The sequence below is a fragment of the Ylistrum balloti genome, unplaced genomic scaffold, assembly GCF_031769215.1.
Source record: "Ylistrum balloti isolate Yb309-2 unplaced genomic scaffold, AGI_CSIRO_Ybal_v1 Utg370980, whole genome shotgun sequence".
NCBI lineage: Eukaryota > Metazoa > Mollusca > Bivalvia > Pectinida > Pectinidae > Ylistrum > Ylistrum balloti.
Window position 1 is genome coordinate 126,597 of NW_026782549.1, and position 21,104 is coordinate 147,700.

A 21,104-nucleotide genomic window follows, 5' to 3' on the forward strand; every position below is an offset into this window, starting at 1 on the left:
AAACACACACCCTTACCATAAACATCCAATTATGTACACACAACCTATATACACACACATACCTTAAACATCCAATTACGTACACACAACCTATATATACACACATACCTTAAACATCCAATTATGTACACACAACCTATATACACACCCTTACCATAAACATCCAATTATGTACACACAACCTAAACACACACCCTTACCATAAACATCCAATTACGTACACACAACCTAAACACACACCCTTACCATAAACATCCAATTATGTACACACAACCTAAACACACACCCTTACCATAAACATCCAATTATGTACACACAACCTAAACACACACCCTTACCATAAACATCCAATTATGTACACACAACCTAAACACACACCCTTACCTTAAACATCCAATTACGTACACACAACCTATATATACACACATACCTTAAACATCCAATTATGTACACACAACCTATATACACACACATACCTTAAACATCCAATTACGTACACACAACCTAAACACACACCCTTACCATAAACATCCAATTATGTACACACAACCTATATACACACCCTTACCATAAACATCCAATTACGTACACACAACCTAAACACACACCCTTACCATAAACATCCAATTATGTACACACAACCTAAACACACACCCTTACCATAAACATCCAATTATGTACACACAACCTAAACACACACCCTTACCATAAACATCCAATTATGTACACACAACCTAAACACACACCCTTACCATAAACATCCAATTATGTACACACAACCTATATACACACACATACCTTAAACATCCAATTATGTACACACAACCTATATACACACACATACCATAAACATCCAATTATGTACACACAACCTATATACACACCCTTACCATAAACATCCACAAATACACACACAACCTATATACACACACATACCTTAAACATCCAATTACGTACACACAACCTAAACACACACCCTTACCATAAACATCCAATTATGTACACACAACCTATATACACACCCTTACCATAAACATCCAATTATGTACACACAACCTATATACACACACATACCTTAAACATCCAATTATGTACACACAACCTATATACACACACATACCTTAAACATCCAATTATGTACACACAACCTATATACACACACACTCTTATTTCCCTTAAACATCCACATTACGGATACACATTTTCATAAACATACAGTACACACAACCTATACATCATATTAACATAATGATTTCAAATTGATATAGATTTGTATAAAAATATCACAGATAAATATTTCCTATGACATTGTCAAGCAGTCTATAAAATACAAAGACAAATTTTGACATTTGTATATGAAGCTTAAACAAAATGTCTCATCAACAATGAGTGTTGGGAGCATTATAGAATCCTACTTTGTGGTGGAATAATCAAGATAAGGACCCATTATTACTACTGTGACCTACATTAATTTTAATTTGAAAAATAATGCAAGAATCCATCATCACCATAGTAACCTATCTTGAAATATAAAGGCAAGAACCAGTAAACTTGCACATCACATCAGAGGACTGTCCTTAAATATTAGAGGACAGTCCCACTTCATCTGTGTATGAGGACTGTCCCAGTTCACTGTGTATCACATGAGAGACTGTCCCAGTTCATTGTGTATCACATGAAATTACTGTCCCAGTTCACTGCGTATCACACGAGATTACTGTCCCAGTTCACTGCGTATCACATGAGATGACTGTGTATCCCCCTAAAGCATCTTTCCAATTTGCCTGCACCTCAACCTAGTTATATTACTCCAGTTCACACCCCAGCATATCACATTGTATAAAGGACTGACCCAGTATACCTGCATATTACACAAGGTATAGTCCAAGTTCACCTCAATATCACCCTTGAGTTGCACTTTGTCACTTTGTGTCAGGTTGGTAACAACTTCATGTCAGGTAGGTGGATTATTCCAGAACAGATCCAAGTCAGACTGGTGGATCATTCCAGAACGACTCCTCGTCAAATGAGTGGATAATTCAAAAACGACTTCATGTCAAGCTGGTGGACTATTCCATTAATTACTTCATGTCAAGTTGGTGGATTATTCCAGAACAGCTCCAAGTCAGACTGGTGGATCATTCCAGAATGACTCCTTGTCAGGTGAGTGGATAATTCAAAAACGACTTCATGTCAAGTTGGTGGACTATTCCATTAACAACTTCATGTCAAGTTGGTGGATTATTCCAGAACAGATCCTTGTCAGGTAGGCAGATTTTTCTAGAACAGCTCCTTGTCAGGTTAATGGATTTTTCTAGAACAGCACTGTGTCAGGTTGGTGGATAATTCCACAACAGCTCCTTGTCAGGTTGGTGGGTTATTCCAGAACAGCTCCTTGTCAGGTTGGTGGATTATTCCAGAACAGCTCCTTGTCAGGTTGGTGGATTATTCCAGAACAGCTCCTTGTCAGGTTGGTGGATTATTCCAGAACAGCACCATTGTTCACTCTACACTTCTGAATTATGTGATTTTTTTAGGACACTTCCACAATTATTTGATCAATTGTCTCATCAGACCTTCAGATATCAGGTTGGCAGTCGTTTAAAGCAGACCTGTACAGCAGTAGAATAATTGGTCTGTTTCCCACAGTCTTGGACAACCTTGCGTTTTCTTGCATCCTCTATCAGGACCTCCCAGTCTCCTCCAGATCTCTGTTAAGGAAGACAGATTTAAAAAACAATCTCAGTAAATAATGAGGTTTGATCCCTTATTTGGTCTTTGGAATACATACAATAAACAAAATGTTTCACTCTCCCTTTATCAGCAAAGAACAAATTTTTCTGTCCATGAGAAATATTTAAGAGCTTAGGAATAAATTTGACCAATAATCTTAATCTATGGTCTTGTGACTCCTTCAATGTCCATCATATCTCACTGACTATTGTAATGAACCATTTACCAGTGATAGATCTTTGACCTGAATTCTGACCAACACTGCTTCATAACTTTATAACAAGAACATTTAACCAGTAAAAAGAAATAAAAAATCTGCCCTTGATTTCTTTATATAAAGACGCTGACTCTCAGCCAAATGAGTTCTCACTTTGATCAACTTCACTTCAAAATTTTATCAAATTTGACCTTGACCTCTGACCTGGTGATCTTGTAGTCAGTGTTCTTGTCATTTAAATCAACTTTGCTAAATGATGTGATAAAATACCTATCAGAATAACATTTGCACTTTAAGCAATGACCACCTCAGGCTGAAGGTCAGAGTGACCTGATTACAGAACAATAAACAACAGGTTAGTACATAGGATACATAATAATGAAATTTATTTATATATGTGATCTTTGACCTTTGGCTAAGGTCACAGTGACAAATTCAGACAAGAAGAAAAATAACAGCAAATACAAGATGAAGAAGGTGCAGTAATAATAAATTATTTCTCACTTCATTCAAATACACATAATGAATTGAGAAACACTCAATACTGAAGCTCGACAGCTTACCTTGAGGGAACTGAGATTTCCCACCACATACATGGCTGATCGAGCTCTCGTCAGTGCTACATTCATCCTCTTTCTATTGGCAACAAATCTGTAATGAGGATGGTCAGCCCAAGGTATAGAAACAATTTTGTGAAGTCATATAACATAATTGTAGTTTGTATTTAAACAATCTGTAGCTGAAGACTAGGGACGCCAGTGATTAATACAAAATACATATGTAGTTATACCCAGAATAGGGTAACATGACATGACTTCATGTATCATAACTGATTAATCTAACAGGAGATATTGTGTCCACAACTAAATCTAAAACAATGACAACCCAAGGTTTTGCATGGATATATAATGTATATCTACATGCCAAAGAGTAAATAGCCATTGGGCTTGAATCAAGCAATTTATAAATTGTAAATTAAAATTAGAAATCCTTGATTACCGTCAACATCTCAGAGTGAATCTTTCGTAAGGACTAATAAAAATTACTTTCAAGAAGAACTACTGGGCCTGATACATGACAGAGGTAAACCTAATGTTTGATTCCTAGAATAATAGTAATTGTTGATCACAACAAATATCTGAAATCCAATTTAATTCAGGAAATTGATACCAACTCTCTATTGACCCTGACATGGAAAATGACAGTGGTAATCCCTAACCCTGTTACATATTCAACACTTCCTCAACTGCTGGCCCTGATACAAGACATGACAAAGGTCACCTTTGACCTTAAAACATAAACAATGTTATATGAACTGCTAGCCATGATACAGCACATGTCAGAAATAACCTTGGAGCATAGATGCATACCCAATGCCTCCTGAAATGCTGGCCCTGATACAGGATATGACAGAGATAATCTCTGACCTTAATACATACCCAATGCCTCCTGAACTGCTGGCCCTAACACAGGACATAATGATGACCTCTTTTTCCCTGCCCTGAAATCCATCTACCGTTCCCACTTCAATGCTTGTCATTTTCCTGAAGAAAAAAGTTTGTCTATTTTTGAACCATATCAAATCTGGTTTTCACCACATTTCACGGATTAAACATTAACATTACATATATTGTCATATTCTATATTGTCATTTTCCTTCCTTCTCTTCCATCATCACTCTATCAATCCTAAACACCTATAATCTTCTACCCAGAAAGGTAGTACTCACCACTGTTTCAAGTTCTCAACCAGTAAAGACTTCTGGCTCTGATACGGAGCAATGATTCCAATATCTGTCTGTGGGATGTCTGTGTAGCGTGTGATCTGCTTACATAGCATGGCCACAAAACAAGCCTCTGCCTCATTCTTTACTGACCTACAACACAACAAGTTCTCAGTCTGAGAGGAAACTCGTGATTTTTTCGCCTGATTTTAATGTACTGTATTTGTTGACACCTCTAAGTGGTTTACCTGCCATACAGATTATATTTCATGTGGGATTCATCTTCGCATTTATACAAAAGGAGAGTCCCAAATAGCATCCATGATGAGTTGGTTACCAATATCTACGTCTTAAAACACATCTCTAATTGCTCATTGTTTGTGAATTTAAAGTAATTTCTAGATCAGCGTTCGTGAAAATCATGTGCATTTATTCATAAATATGTCTGAAGAGCTAAGTTCATAAAATAGAGTAACTTTGAGATCTTAAGTGATTTACAGTACTTTATGAACTTGTTTTTCCTCAAATATCTTTGAAACGTATTTTCAAAATTATATACTATGTTTAGGAGAATCAACACAAGTGGATTGGTTCAGGTAAATATGTGCCAATTAAATATGAATGCAAGTATATTAACAGCAGCAGAAGCTAATTAGCACATACCACATCTGTGGAATTAAAATTGTTTAACTTCAATATTTTACATTGACTTGTGACATGCTCTTACCCTGCCTGTGAGCTCTGTTCCTGACCCTCTTCAACATTAAATACCAGGTAAGGCTTCAATGGGAAGTTGTGGCCCCGCTCCTCCACACACCTACAGTGTTAATATTTCTGTTACACAGAATACAATCTCCTTCAACGAGTCTAATCAATGCGGGTATTTTCAAACATATTGATCTAAATAAAGAGATCCTAGAGGGATCTTGACATCTTGATTATCCTATTCCCACCTTTACTGAGTCATCTTTGTACCTAAAGTGTGACTATTTACCGTATTGCTAAGTGAATATATTATGTGGAAACATTAGTAAACAAACTTACATTTTCTAATTAAAATTTCGATGATTTTTCACTACTATATAAATACATGACAAAGCATTTCCATACAAAGCAAACACACATACAAAATTTCACACTGCTGTCGTCATCATCATCATCATCATCATCATCATCATCATCATCATCATCATCATCATCATCATCATCATCAAATACATTATATCATCATAGTTGCCAATCATTAACCTTCATTTCATCATCATCATCATCATACACATGTATCTAGTGCTATCTACACTCAACCTCACTCATATATATTCATACTCATGTCAACAAACTTACATGAGAAAAAAACATTCATTACTTTCTCAAGAACAAAGATCATCACATGTAGAAATGACATACATGACCGCCTGTCAGTCTTTCCATCTAAGGCTATGATTTACCTGTCTGAGAGAAGTCTGCCTCCATAAACAAACTGGCTTGGGAAGATTGCAATCTCTGGGTTCATACGGTACTGTGTATCCAGAAGTATGACTGGGCTGGTTTCCTTATATTTATAGTAGCCATACATTCGTTCAAACATAGATTGGCCAAAACACTTCTCTTCTGCTTTCTGTTGATAGACAAAAAAAAAAAATAAACAAAAAAAAAATATCCTAACCTCCGATGTTTTGTGGTTAGTCGACTCCTTTTTGTGGTATGATTCTACATAGATGTAGGATATTAATGTAATTTCCATTTCATATGAGATTTATAAATGGGTCAAATAAAATGTCATTGGTGAGCTAAAATGAAAATAGAAGGCCAATTTCACCAGTCAGTATATTGATAACAAGGAAAGATTTCACTGGTGAGCTAAAATGAAAATAGATGACAAATTTCACCCATCAAAATAGTGATAACTAAAATAGATTTCATCTGTAATGCAAGAAAGTGTATGATGTCTTTAATCCGAAAGTAAAACCCAATACGTATTACCAAGAAATATCAATTAAAATCACCACAATATATTATACAGACCCTGGAGAGGACAGTCGGGGAGAGTTGTTCTGGGTCGCCCACCATGATCAGCTTACTAGTGCCATATTGTAGTGGTATAAGACAATCCAACTCGGTACCTTGTGATGCCTGTAATCAATCAAACATCCAACATTTTTATAAAATCAATATATAATAAAATGTCAATTTTATAATATCAATATATAATATGATGTCAATTTTATAATATCAATATATAATATGATGTCTATTTTATAATATCAATATATAATAAAATGTCAATTTTATAATATCAATATATAATATGATGTCAATTTTATAATATCAATATATAATATGATGTCTATTTTATAATATCAATATATAATATGATGTCTATTTTATAATATCAATATATAATAAAATGTCAATTTTATAATATCAATATATAATATGATGTCTATTTTATAATATCAATATATAATATGATGTCTATTTTATAATATCAATATATAATATGATGTCAATTTTATAATATCAATATATAATAAAATGTCAATTTTATAATATCAATATATAATATGATGTCAATTTTATAATATCAATATATAATATGATGTTAATTTTATAATATCAATATATAATAAAATGTCAATTTTATAATACCAATATATAATATAATGTCAATTTTATAATATCAATATATAATATGATGTCAATTTTATAATATCAATATATAATATGATGTCAATTTTATAATATCAATATATAATAAAATGTCAATTTTATAATATCAATATATAATATGATGTCAATTTTATAATATCAATATATAATAAAATGTCAATTTTATAATACCAATATATAATATAATGTCAATTTTATAATATCAATATATAATATGATGTCAATTTTATAATATCAATATATAATATAATGTCAATTTTATAATATCAATATATAATATGATGTCAATTTTATAATATCAATATATAATATGATGTCAATTTTATAATATCAATATATAATAAAATGTCAATTTTATAATACCAATATATAATATAATGTCAATCTTATAATATCAATATATAATATAACAGTGCTATTTCTAATATGTTCTAATCATTCTGATTCAGAAAATCATTACTATTTCTAAGATGCTATGTGATATTTACCGCTATCTGCCAATAGTAAGTGATACTTACCTCATCCATAACAATACAGTTGAAGAAGAAGGAAGACTGGTTGCTAGGGTGACGAGTGCGTAACAGGTTCTGTATGTTGCTACTACCAAAGCTGTTCAGCGTACCACATATGACATGAGCACGCCACAGCACATTTTTTTTTATCTCATATTCCTCAGCCGGAGTCAAAGAAATACTCCTATTCATCTGTAAACATCAAAGAAAACACTGCAAAAATTTAGTTTATGCTCTTTGCTTCACAAAAGAATCTGTCATAAATCATACAATTATAATATGTGTTTTCCCTTCCATCAGAAAGTGCTTAAATGACCAGTTATTTTCACCTAGTTGAACCATTTCTCAAAACAAGTCAGACATTATGTGTGCCAATGTTTGTCAATTCTCTTGAAAACGGAGACAAAGCATACTGTATACCGCCAGGAAATAAGTCTGATGACATCCGCATATTAAGTAATGAGATCGGTGACACTTACATTTCTAAGTTGGTAATGTAGGTCAGTTTTCTTTTGTTCCATTTTCTGTAGATCTGCCTGCAGCCTCTTTTTCTGTTAAATGTAAGAAAAGTTCAAACTGTAAATAAACAGTCTGCTACATATAAAAATCCCTATGTCATCTTGATGCCCACCACTGTTAATCTTCAATTACATACATGTAGTTGTCTTACACTTTGACCCAGTCTGTTCCACTTTCTGTTATTTGTTTGACTGACACAACAGTGTCAATCAATAATGTCTAACAATATTAGATAACCTCAAAAGCCACACTGAAAAGAAAAATGTCCATGTACCTCTATGGTCTACGAAATAGCAATATCAATTAAATAATTTCACCCTCCCTCTCGGTCTTGATATTAGCACTTGAAGTGTAAAAAGTATCCAGAATATGGTTAAATCTTCACTTATCAATATCCAGACTGGTTTCTAGATGGCCAGCATTTTCATTATTGAATACAATATTATAAATACACCGTTCTTCCTAGATGGCATAATATTCACTTTCCCCTTTTGATCAGAGTATCATTGAAAATGTATCTTTCTGATATAAAATGCCTTTCCTTTTTACCCCTTTCATATGAATATCATCAACCACTCTCTTTTCACCATTATTCTTCCAACTTCATGTCATTCCCATCCCCCTTAACTTCTGTTGCCCTTCCCTGTCCCATCTTTTTTCTTTAACACCCTTCATGTCCTGTATACTCACATGCACACAACTGTTGTCTCCAGGCTCCATGTTTTCTAGTTGAGAAGACAAGGCTGAAATCTTTTCAGAGAGGCTTGCAAGCTCACGGCGAGAGCTCTGAGGAAAATTTTTCTCCCCCTTCCGACTAATCTCTGTATTATAAAGAGAAAACATTGTAAATGTATATTGACAATAATAAAGAAACACAGAACTGATATCTTAAATGTGGTGCTGTGTTACATTTCTGAGCTGCTCTAACTAGTTCCAAACTCATTCCAGTTTTTAATATCAGGTCAAGAATAGTTATGAAGTCTTGGTAAACGTCATGCTTGTGTTTTAATGTAAACACAATACTGAATGTATCATAGATACTTGATCATAAATGAGACAATTTAAACACATATCAGATCACATCGTTCTTACTTATATATCTATAGTAAACATGAAGCACAAATGGCTTGTGACACATACCTCGATATTTCATCAATAATGGCAAAAACACTACTGTGGAGAGCAATATTACAATCTTTTCCCTATTTTTTTGATACGACTCTCAAAACCAAAGTACTATGGGGGATAATATCTTTTTCCAATATAACATTTGATTTCTTGTTGTATTCTTCCAGGATCAAAGTATCAAGATGAATTTAATAAGAAGAGCTTTAGACTTCATTAAATTTATCAAGACCAACTCAATCCAATAAGCCAGGATATCAACAAAAGTGTTCTAGGTCCAAGTGTAACTGACAAATGTCAGCCTGGATTTCATACAGTAAAATACACACAATGTGCACCATCTTTGTAATTTGTGCGAGAAATTTTTTTGGTTAGAAATGCTGAAAGTATTTCTCTACTTGTATAATTTTCACATCCAAAAAGTCTGTCAAAAACAATTTTCTGGAACCAAGAAATCTAACTCTGAATATTCAGCTGACATGTCAGACCAACAATATAAAGTTCGAAACTTGTAAGTATTCTCTTTAAAATTGGTTTTTATCTCATTTATTGACTTTTAATAACTTTGTTCTCTTAAATAAATGGTACAATACAAATGAAGAAGAATAAAAATCTGCCTAATTATTGTGCACTTCTTGTTGTTTTTTTTTTGACAATTTCTTCTTAAACACCAATAAGACAAAGGAGGAGTGCCAGTTTGGGCCTTCTGGTGGCCATGACGAATACTTTTTATTTTTTGTCTATTAAAAACTTGAGGTCAGGCGGTAATGACATGACATTAATCTGAGGTCAGCTCAAGGCTGTTCAGTTGTTATAGGGGGGACAAGTGGGGGATCAAATTCATAATTATTGACTTAATTAGTAAATAGGGCACTTAATTACTGTGACCTACTTTTCAACAATAGCATATATTTTGGTAATTTTTTCTAATGAAGGTTTTGAAATATATCATCAAATGACATTTAAGAGAAAAAAACTAATTAATAATTAATAATAAACCTCAATCCACATTCACTATACCAATATATCAAGAATGGTAATCTTCGAGTTTAGATGATATGGACTCAGATACATAAATCTTAAAAATTCTCCTTGTGTCATTTTGCATACCAGATAATCACGTCAATTGATGATGGCGTCCTTACACAATCTTTTCATGAAAAAAATCTTAAAAACCCCATAACTATGAAATGAGCGCACCCTCTAATTTGAAATTTCTCAAGAAAGATCGTGCACATTACGGGGGTTTTACATTAATCTAATACTGTACCATTTTGCCTGTGGCGGTGGACAAGTTCGGTGAATGTGTATTTAGCTACATCTTTGTGTATAGAGGACATTTTCCCAATCCTCACCATATGTAGACCATAGGGCAGGTGATTTGGGGCTGTAAAAGAGTCATATCAGATACATGTAAAAGGGTGTAAAAAAACAGAAATGTATGCTCTTTATGTGTCAAATTCAATTAACATCAAAAGACTGACATTAAAATCTACTTGTGATTAGATTTTTTTTTTTGCGAGCCATTATTTAACATTTGGCTGACATTCTGTAATAAAATCTCTCTTTGAAAGCAAATTTCAGGCTGAGATGAGAAAAATCAAACTACAGGTTCTAAAGGTAATAGATTTTTATTCCGCATACATAATGGTGTTGAAATTGCATAAAAAAAATCTGTCAGTTATTTTAAATTCCAAATCCAATTTGACTATTGTAAATTACATCCCTTTGATTGTGTCTTCAATATGTATCAAAAGTTGCCAAAGATACCAGACAGATAAAAATAAAGCACTGCGTAGTGTACAAGATTTCTGTGTCTCATGTGTGAGCAACAAGTAATTTACCTCTTGTCGTATTTCTCTTGTGATATATCAACCGGCGTATGACTTCATCCACAGCAGCATTGGATGGTGTACACAAACAAATGCGGCCCTGACCCTTTGTGTCCTTCGGGATGAAATTCACAATAATTACAAACGATATGATAATGATCTGGACCAAAACTTTATTTTGAGTTGGAAGTACTAGAGCCTGTAGATTATTGTCCTGTAAGTTAGACTTTGAGTCAGAAGTAATGACTTGGTCCCTGAACTTATTGTAGGATAGATACAGTAGTGTAAATGACAACGTGTAAACGTGGAAGTGAAATATACAGTAAGACTCACTTGTGTCGAACACGCTTGAATCCAATTCATCGGATAAGTCAAATGTTTTGTTCAGTCTCGTTTTTTTCATCTTTATCTTGGTAAATTAAATATGAATGATTCAAACACTGTTGAGTCAAATACTGTGTTTGTGTCAAATATATGTTGTCGTCCATCCCTTTTAAATTCTACCAAAATTTCCTTTTTTCATGTCAAACATTCAGGCATGGTCATGTCTTAGTAAAAATTTCATGGCTTCAGTTTCAATGACAAGTGTGATCAGTCAGCCAAATCTGTGGTAACAAGCCCTATTGTACTTTCGAAGGAACATTAATCCTTGGGTTTACACAGGTGCACTGGTAAAAGTTATAATCTACACAGAATTAAGCAACCAAACTTTTAACAAAATACACTATAGTCAGTTTACCATAAATCTACTGTGTTTTGTTTACTTTTTATGCACATTGCTGCTGGAAACCAAAAGGGAAAAAACAAGTGATAATTACGAGGCCAATGCAGAGTAATAAAAATACTGGTCATTAACACATTTATTTATGATTTTAAATACATTAACTGGATATACATGTACACATAAAAAGTTTTATTTTATCATATTTTATAGTTACGCTCTTAAGGTGCCATATCTTATGCTTCAGTGATGTTGCCACAGCCTTCACCTTTCCATAACCCACCTCAATGCTAACAATATTACTTATTCATTTTAAAACATTGATGATGGGACTTTTGACTTTTAAGGATATAGATATGACTACAATATATGCATTACTTTATCAATTTCACTAAGTTATGTGTACGAGAGTGGGTGTGTATCCTCACATTTCACTTTACATTTTTTGTTTTATATTTCTACTTATATCTGTTTATTGAAATAAAAGATATTGTCAGTGTTTAGAATTAAAAAATTATATTGTTTATTTATAATTTATTCATTTCTATAACACCATGCTATGAGACAGATATCAATTCTCGATGCACCATGTCGCCGTTCATCGAAAAAGCTATGTCGAAACATCAGATAAGTCTAATATTTCATTTGGTCACGTCAACTTCGACTCATTCATGTTTTACTGTACATGTATAACACATCAAGTTGTAGGTGTGACTAAGAACTCACCCTAATGATTTTGTCGATGATGCCTACAATGGTGTGGGATTTGCCAGTCCCAGGGGGTCCCTGCAGTAAACAGATCCGTGGTAAGTTGAAAGGCTGTACAGCTACCTTGGCTGCTGTACATATAGCTTTCTGCTGGGATGGATTGTAGTTTCTCTGGAAATCAAAACTTCTAATCAAAACTTCTGAGTAATGCACTGTATCAAGTCAATCCTTCTAATTTTCAGGTTATTTTATCCAAGACTAACATTACGTGAGGAGTTTCAGAATACCTTATCATATCTTACCTGTTTTTGGTGAATGTCACAACAGTGTTAACCAACCTGTGCACAGCAAACATCATATATCTTACCAGGGAGTGCAAAATATCATCCAGTGAACAGCAAACATCATATATCTTACCAGGGAGTGCCAAATATCATCCAGTGAACAGCAAACATCATATATCTTACCAGGGAGTGCCAAATATCATCCAGTGAACAGCAAACATCATATATCTTACCAGGGAGTGCCAAATATCATCCAGTGAACAGCAAACATCATATATCTTACCAGGGAGTGCCAAATATCATCCAGTGAACAGCAAACATCATATATCTTACCAGGGAGTGCCAAATATCATCCAGTGAACAGCAAACATCATATATCTTACCAGGGAGTGCCAAATATCATCCAGTGCACAGCAAATTTCATATATCTTACCAGGGAGTGCCAAATATCATCCAGTGAACAGCAAACATCATATATCTTACCAGGGAGTGCCAAATATCATCCAGTGCACAGCAAACATCATATATCTTACCAGGGAGTGAAAAATATCATATCCTACCAGTGCCCTGCAAATTTCATGTATCTTACCTGTGGTTGGCGATTAATATTTATGTTACCACTATGTGCCCAATATCATATACCTTACAAGTAATGTTGTATAGCTTGCTATTATATGCTGAATGTCATATACCTAACCAGTGTGTGCCAATGTCATATATCTCAACAATGCATGCCAAATGTTTGATATCTTCAAAATGTATGCTGAATGTCATGTTCTTACCAGCTGTGAACGTAACGCTTCTGTCACTGGCTGTTCCTCGGCGAATACATCAGTCCTGCCTGGTTCTAGTATGTGTTTCCAAAGTATGTTTCTGCGCAGCACCACCAGGGCATTATACTGTCTTACGATGGATATCAGAGATACTACCTTCTACAATGAAGCATATATCGCCTGTTAGTAATAAAGATAAACTCAGGTTAATGTTAAATGCAGGATTCCCTAAACAGGAGGTCACCAAAGGAAACACCATAAAACTAATATACTCAGAGAAAAATTAGTATTATCTTAAATTGTAATCGAAATATATTCCATAGCCCACAATGTTAGTCATCAACAAAGCAACTGAATATCTGCCAAATGATTATCAATATTAGATTTTTTCTTCTATTTCTCATCCAGTGATCAACATAGGATCTATTTCATTAATATCAGTTGACTAAACTGATATTTCTACCTATTTATACCATTGATCATATGTAACATCTTTATTCATATGTTTTTTAAAGTGTAATGGTTATATCAAATGCAATGTTTTTATTCAGGGTTATGTTTTTATCAAGTATAATGTTTTTATTAGTGTAATGTTTTTAATCAGTGTTATGTTTTATCAAGTGACATGGTAAATATTAAAATGTAATTTTTGTCAAGATTAATCAGTAATTTCCTAGTGCAAACAATTTGTCATGTTAAAAAACAAGAAGGACAAAGAGAGAGGCACTCATTTAGTTCAGGTGGGTAATAAATATACCTAGACATTAGGTCATTCCAATTTACCTGGAGAGTGGCTGGTTGCTGTGCTAGTCGTAAATTACGACCATTCCTTATCTTCAGTTTCAGTTTAAGAGTAACTACATTCTGATTGCCCAAAGCTTGTGCATCTCTTCCTGTCAATGTCAAATACAGAACAATATATTATTTTTATATGTGAAACATCAGAGGTTATCATAAAAACTTCTGTCATAAACAATCACATAACAAAATAACTTTTTGTTTTATCAAATAAGAACAATGGCTACTTTTGAACATTTACATGCTAATTTTTTCCTCTTAAGATACAAATAAATGAAAAGACCACGGTTATTTACAACATCTTTGCTACAAACACTAACAGCTTTTATTTAAATGTACAATACCAGACTGCCTCAAAGTGGTTTTTCCAAGATTTAGGTAACTGTGGTATGTATTAAACTCCATGCCCCAATCAGCATACATTTATCATTACAATATTTTCAGCTATTAATTCCCATATTAGTGATGATATAACTTTTCCAGTGCTGATATAACTTTGTAGTTTTGTCAAACTTAAGTAGTGCTTTCTAATCACTGCAGTGAAATTCTTTGATTTTTCTATTCTGACCAAAATGAAGCAAAGATTGAATAAATTGTTATTCCATCTAATAATTCCCATGACTATTTCTGTTCTTCTCTAATCTAGTATATAAAAACAGTTTTTTAAGTTATTCTTACAACTTAAATAACCTATTTCAAAATTGTGTTGTCTTCTTGTCAAGCATATACGTAACGTCAAACTATGAAGAGTGCATTAATATTTCCCGAACTTTAAAAAACATTTTATCTTTGAATTCGCCATTTTTTCATTCATCTAATTTCATGTATACTTGACAGAAAATGTCTATATTTTTTCACACGAAAGAAAAAACAAGATATTCTGTCAGACTTATGAAATATATCTCAAAAAGGAAACCATTTAATATCCTCTATATACTCACTAAGTAGTGGCAGTTCATTGTAAAGTCTAGGGATGTCCTGGGCTTTGTAGGGTGTTACCTTCTCAAGGAACCCAAAGCTGGAACGCTGTGTATATCGCGGTGGTCCACTAGGTTGAGATGGATCAGGCTCCTCTGTCACATACTTTATGATAACAAGGTCCTCATCACAGAGATACTGATTAGAAGTGAACTTCTCTCCTGTTACCACACCTGTCAACAACACCAGTCGTCTCAGAAACATACCGTATCACTGACTTTACACCTGTCAACAACACCAGTCGTCTCACAAACATACCGTATCACTGACTTTACACCTGTCAACAACACCAGTCGTCTCACAAACATACCGTATCACTGACTCAAGTTTTACACCTGTCAACAACACCAGTCATCTCAGAAACATACCGTATCAATGACTTTACACCTGTCAACAACACCAGTCACCTCCGAAACATACCGTATCACTGACTTTACACCTGTCAACAACACCAGTCACCTCCGAAACATACCGTATCACTGACTTTACACCTGTCAACAACACCAGTCGTCTCACAAACATACCGTATCACTGACTCAAGTTTTACACCTGTCAACAACACCAGTCATCTCAGAAACATACCGTATCAATGACTTTACACCTGTCAACAACACCAGTCACCTCAGAAACACCGTATCACTGACTTTACACCTGTCAACAACACCAGTCACCTCAGAAACATACCGTATCACTGACTCAAGACTTACACTTGTCAACAACACCAGTCATCTCAGAAACATACCATATCACTGACTCAAGACTTACACTTGTCAACAACACCAGTCATCTCAGAAACATACCGTATCACTGACTTCACACCTGTCAACAACACCAGTCGTCTCAGAAATATACCGTATCACTGACTTTACACCTGTCTACAATACCAGTCGTCTCAGAAACATACCGTATCACTGACTTTACACCTGTCAACAACACCAGTCGTCTCAGAAACATACCGTATCACTGACTTTACACCTGTCAACAACACCAGTCGTCTCAGAAACATACCGTATCACTGACTTTACACCTGTCAACAACACCAGTCGTCTCACAAACATACCGTATCACTGACTCAAGTTTTACACCTGTCAACAACACCAGTCATCTCAGAAACATACCGTATCAATGACTTTACACCTGTCAACAACACCAGTCACCTCAGAAACATACCGTATCACTGACTTTACACCTGTCAACAACACCAGTCACCTCCGAAACATACCGTATCACTGACTTTACACCTGTCAACAACACCAGTCGTCTCACAAACATACCGTATCACTGACTCAAGTTTTACACCTGTCAACAACACCAGTCATCTCAGAAACATACCGTATCACTGACTTTACACCTGTCAACGACACCAGTCACCTCAGAAACATACCATATCACTGACTCAAGACTTACACTTGTCAACAACACCAGTCATCTCAGAAACATACCATATCACTGACTTTACACCTGTCAACAACACCAGTCGTCTCAGAAACATACCGTATCACTGACTTTACACCTGTCAACAACACCAGTCATCTCAGAAACATACTGTATCACTGACTCAAGTTTTACACTTGTCAACAACACCAGTCATCTCAGAAACATACCGTATCACTGACTTCACACCTGTCAACAACACCAGTCGTCTCAGAAACATACCATATCAATGACTTCACACCTGTCAACAACACCAGTCACCTCAGAAACATACCATATAACTGACTTTACACCTGTTAACAACACCAGTCACCTCAGAAACATACCGTATCACTGACTCAAGACTTACACTTGTCAACAACACCAGTCATCTCAGAAACATGCTGTATCACTGACTTTACACCTGTCAACAACACCAGTCGTCTCAGAAACATACTGTATCACTGACTTTACACCTGTCAACAACACCAGTCGTCTCAGAAACATACTGTATCACTGACTTTACACCTCTCAACAACACCAGTCGTCTCAGAAACATACTGTATCACTGACTTTACACCTGTCAACAACACCAGTCGTCTCAGAAACATACTGTATCAATGACTTTACACCTGTCAACAACACCAGTCGTCTCAGAAACATACTGTATCAATGACTTTACACCTGTCAACAACACCAGTCGTCTCAGAAACAAACCATATCACTGACGTTACACCTGTCAACAACACCAGTCACCTCAGAAACATACCGTATCACTGACTTTACACCTGTCAACAACACCAGTCACCTCAGAAACATACCGTATCACTGACTTCACACCTGTCAACAACACCAGTCACCTCAGAAACATACTGTATCACTGACTCAAGATTTAAACCTGTCAACAACACCAGTCATCTCAGAAACATACCGTATCACTGACTTTAAACCTGTCAACAACACCAGTCATCTCAGAAACATACTGTATCACTGACTTTACACCTGTCAACAACACCAGTCGTCTCAGAAACATACCGTATCACTGACTTCACACCTGTTAGCAGCATGAGTCACCTCAGAAACATACCGTATCACTGACTCAAGACTTACACTTGTCAACAACACCAGTCATCTCAGAAACATACTGTATCACTGACTTTACACCTGTCAACAACACCAGTCATCTCAGAAACATACTGTATCAATGACTTTACACCTGTCAACAACACCAATCGTCTCACAAACATACTGTATCAATGACTTTACACCTGTCAACAACACCAGTCACCTCAGAAACATACCGTATCACTGACTTTACACCTGTCAACAACACCATTCACCTCAGAAACATACCGTATCACTGACTTTACACCTGTCAACAACACCAGTCACATCAGAAACATACTGTATCACTGACTTTACACCTGTCAACAACACCAGTTGTCTCAGAAACATACCGTATCAATGACTTTACACCTGTTAACAACACCATTCACCTCAGAAACATACCGTATCACTGACTTTAAACCTGTCAACAACACCAGTCACATCAGAAACATACCGTATCACTGACTTTACACCTGTCAACAACACCAGTCACCTCAGAAACATACCGTATCACTGACTTCACACCTGTCAACAACCCCATTCACCTCAGAAACATACCGTATCACTGACTTTACACCTGTCAACAACACCAGTCACATCAGAAACATACCGTATCACTGACTTTACACATGTCAACAACACCAGTCATCTCAGAAACATACTGTATCACTGACTTTACACCTGTCAACAACACCAGTCATCTCAGAAACATACTGTATCAATGACTTTACACCTGTCAACAACACCAGTCGTCTCACAAACATACTGTATCAATGACTTTACACCTGTCAACAACACCAGTCACATCAGAAACATACCGTATCACTGACTTTACACCTGTCAACAACACCATTCACCTCAGAAACATACCGTATCACTGACTTTACACCTGTCAACAACACCAGTCACATCAGAAACATACTGTATCACTGACTTTACACCTGTCAACAACACCAGTCGTCTCAGAAACATACCGTATCAATGACTTTACACCTGTCAACAACACCATTCACCTCAGAAACATACCGTATCACTGACTTTACACCTGTCAACAACACCAGTCACATCAGAAACATACCGTATCACTGACTTTACACCTGTCAACAACACCAGTCACCTCAGAAACATACCGTATCACTGACTTTACACCTGTCAACAACACCAGTCACCTCAGAAACATACCGTATCACTGACTTTACACCTGTCAACAACACCATTCACCTCAGAAACATACCGTATCACTGACTTTACACCTGTCAACAACACCAGTCACATCAGAAACATACCGTATCACTGACTTTACACCTGTCAACAACACCAGTCGTCTCAGAAACATACCGTATCACTGAATTCACACCTGTTAGCAGCATGAGTCACCTCAGAAACATACCGTATCACTGACTTTACACCTGTCAACAACACCATTCACCTCAGAAACATACCGTATCACTGACTTTACACCTGTCAACAACACCAGTCACATCAGAAACATACCGTATCACTGACTTTACACCTGTCAACAACACCAGTCACATCAGAAACATACTGTATCACTGACTTTACACCTGTCAACAACACCAGTCACATCAGAAACATACCGTATCACTGACTTTACACCTGTCAACAACACCAGTCACATCAGAAACATACCGTATCACTGACTTTACACCTGTCAACAACACCAGTCACATCAGAAACATACCGTATCACTGACTTTACACCTGTCAACAACACCAGTCACATCAGAAACATACCGTATCACTGACTTTACACCTGTCAGCAGCACCAGTCACATCAGAAACATACTGTATCACTGACTTTACACCTGTCAACAACACCAGTCACATCAGAAACATACCGTATCACTGACTTTACACCTGTCAACAACACCAGTCACATCAGAAACATACTGTATCACTGACTTTACACCTGTCAGCAGCATGAGTCACCTGTAACCCTGTAACCAGCTAGTAAGTTCCTTGTCAATACCACATTGGAAACCCTGTAACCAGCTAGTGACAATGATAAGGTCCTTGTCAATAACACATTGGTAACCCTGTAACCAGCTAGTGACACTGATAAGTTCCTTGTCAATAACACATTGGTAACCTTGTAACCAGCTAGTGACACTGATAAGTTCCTTGTCAATAACACATTGGTAACCCTGTAACCATCTATTGACACTGGTAAGGTCCTTATCAAGAACACATTGGTAACCCTGTATCCTGTAATATGAGCTTGATTTATTTTTCAATAGTTACAATGAACATGAACTCAAATACATCAACAGGTTTGTGAGACCAGTTTCTACCACAATAAAAATGAGCTAATTTCACAATGAATATTCCTGTTCTGTACCCAGGTGTGTTTTGTTTGTGATACCAGTTGTGTCATGATAATATGACCTGCAGTGAAATGCTGCTAATTGAAGCAGAATATATTTGTAAGGATTAACTGATGCCTTGTGAGTTGAACAACATTACTCTCTTATGATGGAAAGAAGAGCTAATTAACAAGGTGACCAGTAACTTGTGCTAAGATATATAGTGCTACTACTGACCACCAGTAGCATTAATGACCAATGTTAGAGGATATAGTGATTGTATTTACCATTCCAGGTGTGGTGGATAAATTTCTTATTTACAGAGGTCTCTGCAGCAGAAAAGTGAACTGTATGCCTGGTTACACCGGACTCCTTTCTCTGCTTGAAGCCAGAAACTGCCTACAAAATAGTATGAATACTCATCAAATCTGGTACAGTAAACAAGTTGAAATTTTATTGGTTTGTTGGGTGGTGCAGTGATAATGCACCTGGCTTTCACATAGATGTCCAAGGTTCAATTCCTGAAGATGTGAAAAGATAGGTGGCTTACCTGCCCAACCACATGTGTATTTCCCAGGTACTTGGGTTCCTACCACAGTATAGTTAGACCTAATAGGATCTGGGCCAACAAGTGTGATAAGTGTAAACTTGTTAACGTCTTTCACACT

At 35.6% G+C, this 21,104-nt stretch overlaps 1 protein-coding gene across 1 annotated transcript in view; it reads right to left on the bottom strand.

Moving 5' to 3' along the window:
* Positions 1-381: 381 nt before the first annotated feature.
* LOC132559854 (probable helicase senataxin) overlaps positions 382-21,104 on the bottom strand; it is a 29,640-nt gene continuing 8,917 nt past the window's right edge. Inside the window, exons 5-21 of the mRNA XM_060224485.1 lie at positions 20,724-20,835; positions 15,557-15,766; positions 14,601-14,710; positions 13,827-13,976; positions 12,779-12,931; positions 11,344-11,446; positions 10,770-10,886; positions 9,065-9,195; positions 8,335-8,406; positions 7,862-8,047; positions 6,699-6,806; positions 6,122-6,291; positions 5,401-5,490; positions 4,680-4,826; positions 4,390-4,494; positions 3,514-3,601; positions 382-2,711 (exon numbers count right to left, since the gene is read on the bottom strand). Coding sequence (XP_060080468.1) covers positions 2,586-2,711; positions 3,514-3,601; positions 4,390-4,494; positions 4,680-4,826; positions 5,401-5,490; positions 6,122-6,291; positions 6,699-6,806; positions 7,862-8,047; positions 8,335-8,406; positions 9,065-9,195; positions 10,770-10,886; positions 11,344-11,446; positions 12,779-12,931; positions 13,827-13,976; positions 14,601-14,710; positions 15,557-15,766; positions 20,724-20,835 — 2,178 coding nt within the window. The 3' untranslated portion in view covers positions 382-2,585. The remainder of the gene's footprint in view (positions 2,712-3,513; positions 3,602-4,389; positions 4,495-4,679; positions 4,827-5,400; positions 5,491-6,121; positions 6,292-6,698; positions 6,807-7,861; positions 8,048-8,334; positions 8,407-9,064; positions 9,196-10,769; positions 10,887-11,343; positions 11,447-12,778; positions 12,932-13,826; positions 13,977-14,600; positions 14,711-15,556; positions 15,767-20,723; positions 20,836-21,104) is intronic.